At 45.8% G+C, this 12,702-nt stretch overlaps 1 protein-coding gene across 1 annotated transcript; it reads left to right on the top strand.

Annotated features, from left to right (window-relative positions):
- The first annotated feature begins 5,587 nt into the window (after positions 1-5,587).
- Positions 5,588-10,549, top strand: LOC310875777 (ADP/ATP translocase 2). Its single transcript, XM_083789122.1, has 4 exons — positions 5,588-5,836; positions 7,250-7,736; positions 9,013-9,153; positions 10,039-10,549. Exons 1-4 carry the CDS (start codon positions 5,726-5,728, stop codon positions 10,194-10,196), a joined length of 897 nt encoding a protein of 298 aa, XP_083645248.1. The 5' UTR covers positions 5,588-5,725; the 3' UTR covers positions 10,197-10,549.
- The last annotated feature ends 2,153 nt before the right edge of the window (positions 10,550-12,702 follow it).

Raw genomic sequence — 12,702 nt, 5'->3', positions numbered from 1 at the left:
GCCACCGTTAACACGGTCGATGCCACATTTTGCACACACACTCCCTGGATGCCAACGATGAACCTCTGCCCCAAACTTTCCAGAACGGCCTGTTATAGCGCCACCAGGAGGCCGCTTTGTGCAAAACAAGTTTTTGCACAGTACACCTACAGATTTTGTCCAAACATCACGCAAATTGGTACACAGTCTCTCTAGAGCCATTCAACGAAACAGGTCTTTCAGATTTCTCAGACTCCATCCTGATTGGTTAAGATTGGCTTCCAAAGTTCACAGGAGTGCTCAGTTTCAAACAAAATGCTGCAAATCATGAACACATCGCGTGATTTCCGTGAAATTGTGCACCCACATTCCCACTAGGCCGAGGACGAAATGCCACATGAACAATTTCAACTCAGCCTCAAGGTGGCGCTATAACTGGCCGAAAAGTGTTTTTACCTCTAACTGCACGAATCTGTGGATAACTTTGTATGCCAACTCCCTAGAGGCCAAGGAAAAACCTTTGCCTGGAATTTTTCACATTTGCTCATCCTGGTGGAGACCTGTGCCCAGAAGGGCACTTTTTCTAGTTGTATTTTGTTTACAGTCCTTACTTGATGTAGAGACCACAACTGTAAATAAATCCACAAATGGGAAGGTCTGTTTTATGTTCACTGATCTGGATTCTGGACACACCTTCCCTGGAGGCCCCATAACGCACGCACGCACGCATAGTCGCATACAGTGCATTTATAAGCCTACTGTACATACAGTACAGACATGGGGCGGGGCTGGCCTGCATAGTTTAGAAAAGCTACTTTCGATTCCCTGGCTGCACATAACCAGAAAACTAGAAATGCACTCAGTCGAGGTGCCAACGGCCGACCTCTACCAACGTACTGTACGATCAGCCCCTCTACTATAAAATATATATAGGCGTATACCTTAGTTACGTCACCGTCAACAGCCAATAAGAGACCACCATTCTTACCGACATACATACACATACATGACATACATGTATACATACATACGTTACCTTTTACCCACCCAACATTGAAACATATCTTAATTATGTCACCATCAACACAACAGCCAATTATAACCACGCATACCATGCATACCTCTACCACTTTTTACCCAGCCGACCACAGTACTTATTGCGCGCTCTGCTTGCGCAAGTAATAATCGGAGCAGTGAACGGCCACCACTTTACCTCTCCCCTATAACACAGCTAAAGTGCCCTTGAGCAAGACACTTGGGCCCAAACTGCTATAGGCTATATTATATCAGGTCATAGCCCTCCAACATGTCCCAGCAGTTTGTCACATACAGTATACACTGCACTAATGTCACGATCACTGCATGTCAGCACCCCCGGTCAAATTCTACTACTGGGGGATCATATCACACTGTGGCATCTCAAGAACACACGTACATTTACATAACATATACAGTAGTGGTGTGGCACGACCACAAATACACTTGGGGAACGTCTACTACAAATACACTTGGGAAACGTGCGTGGTGCGCTATGCACTACGCAAACACGGGCGGTTCTCTGTTTTCTTGTGCGTCTGCCAAGTAACCTGGCATGTTGCCAGGTTGGTCAGTAGTAGTAACAAATTATTATGATATGATTATCCAAAGGAATGATAAGGCTCTGCGGACGTGTTGCCATGTCAGCTTATTATTATAAGCGATGTTGGGCTTGTTTTCCTTTTGTAACGTCGGTAGTTGCGGGTTGCTGTATATTGCTGTTTGAATCAATCGCTCTCAGACATTGTCAGCAGGACCCTGATCAGGCAATATTTTGCCAGATTTATTGTGTTTCAAACTTGTTCCACAAAACTTTAGCTTGTGTGGCCTATCTATAGTTGCTTCTTTTGGGCTTGTTTTCATAGACCTGGTTCCTTATTTATCTCACATGATCTGGCAACACTGCTCAAACTGTGACAGTTGTTGTAAGATTGTTTATAATAGGTCACTGGCTACAGTAGGCTACAGTAGTAGTACAGTATAGTAGCCTACTGTACACTGCAGTACAGTATGATACAGTGAGCATGGTCTAGAGTGAATGTGTAAGTAAAGAGTGAGTTGTGACTGAGTATTGATTGATTGATTGATTGTGTCACTCCCTCTGTAGACCAAGGCAGTAGTAACATGTACGACGAATTAGACCGTTCCTCACCCAGGAATCAGCCCAGCTCCTAATCCAGACAACAGTCTTATCAAAACTCGACTACTGTAACTCCCTCCTTACTGGCCTACCAGCATGTGCACTTAAGCCTCTCCAGCTGATCCAAAATGCAGCAGCTCGCTTGGTCTTCAACCAGCCAAAATTCTCACATGTCTCCCCCCTGCTCCGCTCCCTCCACTGGCTCCCGGTCGCTGCCCGCACAGAATACAAAACTCTGATGCTGGCATTCAAAGCAACCAAAGGTATGGCTCCCCCATATCTTACAAGTATGATTGAACCCTACAAACCCTCCCGCGCACTCAGATCAGCCAACGCAGGGAAGCTGGAAGTACCCTCACTAAAAACGCCGGGACAACGCTCCACACGTCCCAAACTCTTCTCCCTTCTGGCTCCAAAACTGTGGAATGCACTTCCCATTGCAGTCAGAACTGCAGCATCACTCCCAATCTTCCGCCGTAGCCTGAAAACCCACCTTTTCAGACTCCATCATGGCCCTTAGCACTTACCCTAAACCCTTAGATAGCATTTCTGTTGGATTATATAGCATTTGATACAGACTTATAGCATGTTATGTAGACAGCACTGTAATTGTATTGTATGTAGTCATAGCACGCCATAGTACACATATATAGCATAGTAGTAAAGATGTATAGTTTATATGTATAGTGTATGTATAGTTTCACTATATAAATATTCCACTGTTACTTTCTTAGCTTACGCATGTTTCATGATAAATGCTTTTTATGTGATGTATTCCCATGCTTTGTTCTTGCTTAAATGTAAGTCGCTCTGGATTAAGAGCGTCTGCTAAATGCCTAAATTGTAAATTGTAAATTGTACTGGTTTATTTTGCTCAAAAACCTATACGTCAAAACTGACGAAACACAAAAACAAACTATAATCAGTGATCAAATAATAAACAACAAATAAAGCATATAAACGAAATATAAAGAAAAGGAAACATGAACAACTGAATTATACCTTACTGACTGCACGGATCTCAGAGGGAATGAACAAATGTATACATGTAAACTAAAGGAACCCATTTGAACAACCAGGACTGAAAGGAAAAGCAATGAACAAAACGATCAATGAAACTCATACAGAAATATAACGTAGAACTGAAATGTTGACAAACTTCTTAAGGCATATGGATACGAGATAACAAAACAAACCTTTAAGTGGCAACACGCTGCATGATGAACCAAACAATAACCATAACAACAAACACCAAGTAACAAATATCAAAATAATAACAAAATCATAATTGTGGCAGCAAAAGATTGATTGATTGATTGATTGATTGAAAAATTGTGTTAACAGTTTACAGACTGGGTGTAGGCCTACAGTTCAAGGAAAGTACAGGTCAATACAAAATCAGAAAAAGACTTGTTTACATATAATGGACATTTTTAGGTGGACACGCCTTCCCTGGAGGCCCCACACACGCACGCACACACACACACACACACACACACACACACACACACACACACACACACACACACACACACACACACACACACAGACAAGACACAAAATAAAAATGTTGTATGCATGTTGCAACAGTGTGAGTGAGGCCTAATAAGGTGGAGATGCACTGATGCAGGCAGCTCACGTCTACGTGACGTCATTCCATGTCAATGACAACACCACTGGAACTGCTACATGCATGTGATCACCTGCTGTCTGTGTGTGTGTGTGTGTGTGTGTGTGTGTGTGTGTGTGTGTGTGTGTGTGTGTGTGTGTGTGTGTGTGTGTGTGTGTGTGTGTGTGTGTGCGCGTGCGCGTGCGCGTGTGCGTGTGCGTGTGCGTGTGTGTGTGTGTGTGTGTGTGTGACCTTCAGCGATAGCTGCCCTGTAGTGGTCACTCACAACAGAAAATCAACCCATAGCAGTGTGTTTATGTTTAAATTAGAATAACTCAGAGTAATATATAGTAAGAGAGTGGCGACACTAGGTTGACTCCCATTGTAACAATAATGGCATGCGGAAGTGCTCATTGTATCTCAATGGGATAGTTCCAGTCATAGGAGCAATGTTTGGAACTATAGCCCATATAGGAACCCGCTTTGCAGCGAGATAAAAGTGTGTCACTACTCTCCTACTCTACACTCTGGAATAACCAGGGCTGGATCTACCATATGGGCACTTTGGGCAAAAAAAAAATATATATATATATATATATTATTTTTTTTCACAGAAAATGTCCGTGCTAATCCGAATGAAATAAATGGTGTCTAAAAAGATTAGTGTTTTATTGTTGCATTTGTTGGTGAGAAGGGCAGCTGTAAAGTGCAAATTGTGTGTGTAAAGCAGCAACAATGCGCTAGATTGGCTGTCACTCTGGCGGGGGGGGGGGGGGGGTAGGCGACCGGAAATAGGCCAATATAACGGCATAAAACCGCCCCAAAACGGCTCCAAAACTTTTGCGCGCAGGTGAAGGGGGGGGGGGGCCCTTCGAGCTTCAGTGCCCAGGGGCCCTCAGAGGTGTTAATCCGGCCCTGGGAATAACTATTGTTTTTGGGTAGCCTATAAGAGAAGATTCTCGTAGATGTATTTGATCAATATGAATCGATAAACTATACAATCTAACAAGAGTCTAAATCTTAGGCTAGTTTTTGGGCCGAGTTCTGGTGGTCTGGTCTGTCTGGTCCCTCCTTGAATGAAATGGTGGAGGATCATGTCCTATATATGAGTCACTGACTGCTGCACCATTCTCCGGGCTACAGACAGTCTGTCTGTTCAGGCTTATCCTGTTGTGAACTTGTGATTGTGAAACAGTCTTTGGGTGTAACTAACTAACTTCCCAAATTGCATATTCAAATGAGAAGTTATGACAACCCATGTTCTCTCTCATTCATGGTTGATCTAGTAGGCCTACATACACACATGCACACACGTCCTCATGTAGTAACTTTGCGCGGCCGTGTCTTCCTCCCCTCCCTCCCTGGCACGCACCGCAAATCGCCGATCTACAAGCTCACCATCCACGGGATCTACAGAGGGCGTGTGAGCTTGTTGATCCGCGATTTTTGTCGCCGCACGACGCACGTGACCGGCGCACTGCGCAACCGAAAAATCCAGCTGTTACGCAATGTGCAGCTATAAGGTCACACGTCACACACAGTAGTCACACACACACACACACACACACACACACACACACACACACACACACACACACACCCATCTCCTCTCTCATCCTCACGTCACGTGGACCGTCTCGGCCGGTGTGTGTGTGCGTGTGTGTGTGTGGGGGGGATTGTGTCTCTGGACCAATGAGAATCCACGACCCCCCCCCCCTGCTGCTGTGATTCCCGTCTCTTATCGCGATCTCGGCCACCCGGTCCGCCCTCCGCTTTGCTTTTGACAAAACCCCTCCGCGGCGTCAGCATCGGCCATTTCGTCGGAGAGAGAGTGTGTGTCGTTCGAAAGGAAGGAACAGAGAGAGAAGAGAGAAGAGGAGAGGGCCAAGTGGGGGTTATTAAGTATAGAAACCGTTTTATCTGTTTAATCTAAAGAAGCATCCTCTCCTCAAGCAGCAGCCATGAATGAGACAGCCGTCTCCTTCGCCAAGGACTTCTTGGCTGGAGGCATCTCCGCCGCCATCTCTAAGACAGCCGTGGCTCCCATCGAGAGAGTCAAGCTTCTGCTTCAGGTGAGAGAGAGACCGGCAGAGAGAGCCTGACAGTCTATGACAGAGAGAGAGAGAGAGAGAGATGCTACAGCTGTTAGCCTGCTATAGCCAGCTGCTATAGCTTCCTGCATTACAGACAGACATACAGATGCTATATTATAGCCAGTGGTGGAATTTTGGAAAGTACATTTACTCAAGTACTGCACCTTTTTCAGTAATGTATTTAGACCTTTACTGTATATTTCCAGTACTTTACTGCTCAGTGCTCCGCTACATCTCGGAGGCAAATATTATTATGTTATTACAATGTAACAAGAGACAGACTATAGATCTCTACACTGCAGTACTTTTACTTAAGTAGTAAATTAGAGTAATCTTTCCCACCACCACTGGTGCTGCGAGCTAAGCTAACGCGCTGATATCACATTAGTTCCTCTCCTCCTCCTCATTTACAGATTGTATTTTCCTCTTTCCATCTTGGACCACTTGAGGTCACTTTGAGGACCACTGTGTGTGTGTGTGGTGCTGTGGGGATGGGAGGGAGCCTCAGGGCCGGTGCGGGGTGGGAGATGAGCTGCAGGAATTCGAGGTCATCACTGGATGTGGAATGACCTACACAAGCTATGCCAGCTATCCTAGCTATAGCCTTTAGCAGCCATCCACAGCCTGTATGGCTTGTGTTAGCTGTGCTAAAGCGGCAACAGCCCCAGCTAACAAAGGGCAAACCATCCATCCGCCGGTGACATTGATGTGGAGGAACACTGTGTACACAACAGGGTTTTCTGCATCTTTTATTCGATTTGTATTTGAAAATGACTAGATTTTTTTTCTTGCTCGTTTGGGAGGTTTTATTTTTTTCTCCTGTTGGAAAAGGCTGGTGGTGGCTAATTATAGGGGGGTGGGGGGATGCCCTGATGAAACACAGCCCGGTGACGGTGACTTCCAGTCGGCTCGGTCGGGTCAGACATCCCCTCCCTGGTGGTGCATGGTTCACAACTTGCTTTTCACCCAAAACGCTTTTCCTTAAATTCCTACTGAAATGACCGGTTGACATTTATCCGTTATCCAGTTTGCATTAACCTGATCTGTTGGGGGGAGGGGGAGGGGGGGGGGGGCAGCTAGCTCCCTCTCTCGTGTAGTGCAACGTTAAAGTGACGACGGAGGAGTCTATATGGCAAATTGAATTAAAGTGCTAATTGGGGATCCTGCTAGTGACTCCTGGGCCGGTGTCCAGTGGAGCTGGTCTTTCCCACGTGACTCCTCGCGGTGGCATCGGATCATCTCGGGCCCGGTGCCAAGGTCACAGCCAGGGGAGCACCCCCGGGAGGAGACCGGTGGCGTGTTGATGAATGTCGTGTCCTCTCCAGTTCCATCATCCCTTTTTAACCGTGGTGCTGCTTCCCGTTGTCCTGTGTTTGTGTTTGTCGTGGACAGGTCCAGCATGCCAGCAAGCAGATCACAGCAGATATGCAGTACAAGGGGATCATAGACTGCATCGTCCGTATCCCCAAGGAGCAGGGCTTCCTCTCCTTCTGGAGAGGTAACCTGGCCAACGTCATCAGATACTTCCCCACTCAGGCCCTCAACTTCGCCTTCAAGGACAAGTACAAGAAGATCTTCCTGGACGGCGTGGACAAGCGCACCCAGTTCTGGCGGTACTTCGCCGGGAACCTGGCGTCGGGCGGCGCCGCCGGAGCCACGTCGCTGTGCTTCGTCTACCCGCTGGACTTCGCCCGAACCCGCCTGGCCGCCGACGTGGGCAAGCCCGGCGCCGGGAGGGAGTTCAACGGCCTGGGCGACTGCCTGGCCAAGATCTTCAAGTCCGACGGCCTCCGGGGGCTCTACCAGGGCTTTGGGGTGTCTGTGCAGGGCATCATCATCTACAGGGCGTCCTACTTTGGCATCTACGACACAGCCAAGGGTATGATACCCCCCCCCCCCATACCCCCCATACCCCCCCACCCCCCCATATACGACACAGCCAAGGGTATGATACCCCCCCCCCCCCCCCCACACACACACACACACACACACACACAGCCAAGGGTATGACGGTCAATACCCCCCCCCCCCCACACACAGCCAAGGGTATGATACCCCCCTCCATACCCCCCATACCCCCCCCATCTACGACACAGCCAAGGGTATGATACCCCCCCCATACCCCCCATACCCCCCCATCTACGACACAGCCAAGGGTATGATACCCCACCCCATACCCCCCATACCCCCCCCATCTACGACACAGCCAAGGGTATGATACCCCCCCCATACCCCCCCATCTACGACACAGCCAAGGGTATGATACCCCACCCCATACCCCCCCCATCTACGACACAGCCAAGGGTATGATACCCCACCCCATACCCCCCATACCCCCCCCATCTACGACACAGCCAAGGGTATGACTATGATACCCCACCCCATACCCCCCATACCCCCCCCATCTACGACACAGCCAAGGGTATGATACCCCACCCCATACCCCCCATACCCCCCCCATCTACGACACAGCCAAGGGTATGACGGGCAATACCCCCCCCCCCCCCCCCCCCCACGCGCACGTAGCTGTTTCTGTCTGTAGCCGTTTCGCTTGTCTTGTCTTGTCTTGTTTAAACCCTATAAGATTTTTGCCGCATTTTCACAACTTTTCAAAAATAGCAGATCTACAAGCTCGTAGCGCGCCACTCGGTGGCGCGCTACGAGCTTGTAGATCTGCTATTTTTCAATAGTTAAAACACCAAAAGGGGTTCCCTATATACGGGGTTCCCCAGGGCTCTGCATTATAGGAACACTACTTTTCTTCCATCTACATCACATCTCGCAAATTACAGTTCAGGCATTTTAGCAGATGCTCTTCTTTTTCCACAGCGACTTACAACAAGTGCAAGATGGGGGAGATAAGCAGAGGAAACATAGTCAATATAAACACGTACAGCACAAAGATATCTTTGCCGAAAATGGCGCAAAGTTGTTGAGCTCGTAGATCAGCCTAATTATATTTTCTCTGAACTGTTAGCCTGTTACGAGTTTATACGACATGCCCCGAGTACAGAGATAGAGAGTCACGCTAGAGTTCAAGTTGTTAATGCACGCTGTTAAGTCACCATGTATCTTTTTGCACCTTGTTTCTTCACTGTAAGCGTGTGTGTGTGTGTGTGTGTTTGACTGACCGGCACCGTGTCCTCTGCCAACAGGTATGCTCCCAGACTCCAAGAACAGCAGCATCCTGGTCAGCTGGGCCATCGCCCAGTCTGTGACCGCCGTGGCCGGCCTCACCTCCTACCCCTTCGACACTGTCCGTAGACGCATGATGATGCAGTCCGGCCGCAAAGGAGGTGAGCTCTCTCTCTCTCTCTCTCTCTCTCTCTCTCTGTCTCTCTCTGTCTCTCTCTCTCTCTCTCTCTCTCTCTGTCTCTCTCTGTCTCTCTCTCTCTCTCTCTCTCTCTCTGCATGCATCATTCACAGATGTTCAGAATGAGGAAAGGATGTGCTTTCATTTTATTTTATATTTTTACTATAGATCAGTGGTTCTCGAACGTTTTAGTCTCCATAACGCTAGAGTGTACACTTCAGTGAGTGTACACTTCAGTGAGTGTACACTTCAGTGAGTGTACACTTCAGTGAGTGTACACTTCAGTGAGTGTACACTTCAGTGAGTGTACAGTCCAGTGAGTGTACACTTCAGTGAGTGTACACTTCAGTGAGTGTACAGTCCAGTGAGTGTACACTTCAGTGAGTGTACACTTCAGTGAGTGTACACTTCAGTGAGTGTACAGTCCCGTGAGGGACGAGGGTCCATTTTTAGAACCCGCTCAAGGGACCATGAGGTTCCCTAGTGGATCCCACTCACTGTGAGAACCACTGCTATAGATTATAGTTTCACCTGATTCAAAAGAAAGAAATGTTGTCTTTCTTGGCAAAAGATATATATATATATATATATATATATATATAAAAAAAAATGTAACCCATTCTGGGCGGGAGCCCCTTTTGGTGTTAGCACTATGTTATGCTTTAGCTATTGAAAAATAGCAGAGCTACGAGCTTGTAGGTCTGCTATTTTTGAAAAATCGTAGAACGACTGACATAGAAACATAGCTTTTTCAGAAAACTGTCAGGATGTAGAGGACATTTTTAGAATCTAACCTCAGGTCAGAATGGGTTAAAGCAGGGTTTGTTTTATTTTTCATTTGCGTGACATTTTTCTTTTTATCCCCCAGCCGACATTATGTACACCGGCACCATGGACTGCTGGCGGAAGATCGCGAGAGACGAAGGAGGCAAGGCCTTCTTCAAGGGAGCGCTGTCCAACGTCTTCAGAGGCATGGGCGGAGCCTTCGTCCTGGTCCTCTACGACGAGCTGAAGAAAGTCCTCTAAATATTCCCTTTTATTGTTTTTTGTAAAACATCATCACTGTCCAAGATCTGGCTAAAAATGTAACATAACTTTCCATTTCTAAGAACTCTGCATTTCTGCCTTATTTATGGGAACAACAAAAACCTATTAGCGGTTTCACCACTAGTTGTCGGCGAAAATGGCTGTAACGATGTTACAACCTTTTATTCCATTTTAAACGTTCCACACACACTCTCCTCATACCAATGTCATTCCTGTTAAAAAAAAAGAGACAAAAAAAAGAAAAGAAAAAAAGAAAACCTATGATACCTCCCTTCTGTCATGCAGTAAGGTTTGTATGGTAACTTGAATAAATTTATTCTGGGGAACAACCTAATTCACTGGTGGTGTCCATACTGTAGCTGTGTACAGTAGAGTACGGTGGTGATAGCCCTCCTGAAGCGCGCACGGCGTGGGTTCGAGGAAATGGGCACTCATTGGATAACAACATGGATTACACGCCACTTACCTGCTATATTTACCCGCGCTTATCTCCTGCTTAGCCTTTTTCATGACTTGACTTTGATAGCCAACACCTGTGCAGGAGGCTTACCATAGTACAGTATGTAGTCGTCTGCTAGCTAGATTAATCCATTCTGTACGGGAAGGGAACCCCTTTTGGTGTTTTAACTATTGAAAAAATAGCAGATCTACAAGCTCATAGCGCTGGCGCGCTACGAACTTGTGGCACAAATGCAGCACAAATCTTTTAATATATATTCTTTCAGAAGACTTTTATTTTTATTTCGACGTCGGGCCTAAATTGTGTAAAACTGAACGGAATTGAAATTACATTCCCTACAAATCAGAAACATTTGCCGATCTACAAACTCACTACAAGCTCACAATGTGTGACGTATCTCGGGCTTGTCTGTCGACTGGCAATCTTTTGCAGATTGCCTTTTTTTCTTATTTTTTTGGCACTAGATGATAATAGTGCGACTTAAAAAATTCCAGGCGCTGGTTTTTGAGGTTTCAATTCATTGTAACTGTTGGATAAAGGGACCTTTTTATTGTTTACAGTTCATGCACGTGTGGTAAGCTTTGTGAGTGTCGGTGTTGATAAGAAGCTGAAATGCTCAGCAGGTGTTCATTCTCGTTCATTCTGCTTGCACTGCAATTGCGCCGTTATACATATTGTGCCTTGTTTTGATGTCATTTTTCTAAGTTTGCGCCCCGTTTCCCTGCAAAGACTATACACTTAAAATTTGTGAGTAATGGGCCAGAGATGGGTAATGATGAAATGATACACTTCCCCCGCAGGGAAGATGCATCATTACACTAATTAAGTATCGATATTAATAGCTGCTTGCAACACGGATTGGCTTTGAGTCCATAACAGGTTAACCCATTCTGACCTGAGATCAGATTATATAAAAAGAATCTTCTACATCATGACACTTTTTGAAAAAGCTATGTTTCTATGTCAGTCGTTCTTTGATTTTTCAAAAATAGCAGACCTACAAGCTCATAGATCTGCTATTTTTCAATAGCTAAACCATAACATAATGCTAACACATTAAGGGGTTCCCGAAGTCCACATTTTGAGCAAATTAAAGCTTAAGTGTATACATGTGCCTGGGAGATTAACTCATGCCATTTGCCTATGATTTATACAGAATGCTAAACATAACTGTGCGGTTAATTTTCAACAGCAAAATGTACATGAATAATATGTCAGAAGTTGGACTTTGCTACAGGTCAAGTGCTGTATCTGCCCATGTTTGCATAATTTGGTGCAGGCTGCAGAAAACCATTCAGAGACTTTCACTGCATTCATCACTTTGAACCCGGTGTTCCTATTTTGGTCATGTCGTTAGAGACTAACATTGCAAAAATAATTGCTGATCTACCAGCTTGTAGATTGGGTATTTTATATAAAGGGCTTAATTTCACATTTGCACATGGATTCAAGAGTTGGGAGATGTACTATGAGTCATTTATTTAAGGTTAAAATCGTATCATGCATAGCATTATTTATGAAACACCTTTTTAAAGTTTAATTGTCATGCCCTGCACACAATCAGTGGTCGGAAAAGTACTCCCATTTTTACTTCAATACCACAATATAGAAATACAGTACTCTTACGAGTAAAAGTCAGGTATTTAATATTTACTAAAAGTACAAAAGTATTGGCATCAAAATATACTTAAAGTAGAAGCATTCATTGTGCAGAATGTCACATTTAAAGCTTTTGTATGAAATGGTAAATGGTGCATTGCATTCACCCATTGATAGGCCGATGGTGGAGGAAACCATGCAAGGCACCAACCTGCACATGGGGAACAATTAGGGGTTCAGAGATTTGACACTAACTCTGGGGGAGCCCACAGGGATCGAACTGGGAACCACATGGTTCCCATCCGGTTGCTCTACCGGCCACTAACCCTGAGCCACTCGGATATATAGAAATCATTTGAAGTGGAGTTTGCATGTTCTCCCCGTGTCCCCTAGGGTAGGTACCCTCACAAAAAAACATGCAGTAAT

The sequence above is a fragment of the Protomyctophum parallelum genome, assembly GCF_964188405.1.
Source record: "Protomyctophum parallelum genome assembly, chromosome: 1".
Lineage (NCBI taxonomy): Eukaryota > Metazoa > Chordata > Actinopteri > Myctophiformes > Myctophidae > Protomyctophum > Protomyctophum parallelum.
The sequence above is the reverse complement of the archived record's forward strand: the minus strand, read 5'-3'. Positions and strand labels throughout refer to the sequence as shown.

What these genes read in the sequence shown, in the direction of transcription:
- LOC310875777 (XM_083789122.1), top strand. Translation starts at nt 5,726, where the DNA reads ATGAATGAGACAGCCGTCTCCTTCGCCAAGGACTTCTTGGCTGGAGGC. An exon ending in CATCTACGACACAGCCAAGG is followed by an intron (nt 7,737 to 9,012) that starts GTATGATACCCC and finishes CTCTGCCAACAG; the next exon opens with GTATGCTCCCAGACTCCAAG. An exon ending in GCAGTCCGGCCGCAAAGGAG is followed by an intron (nt 9,154 to 10,038) that starts GTGAGCTCTCTC and finishes TTTATCCCCCAG; the next exon opens with CCGACATTATGTACACCGGC.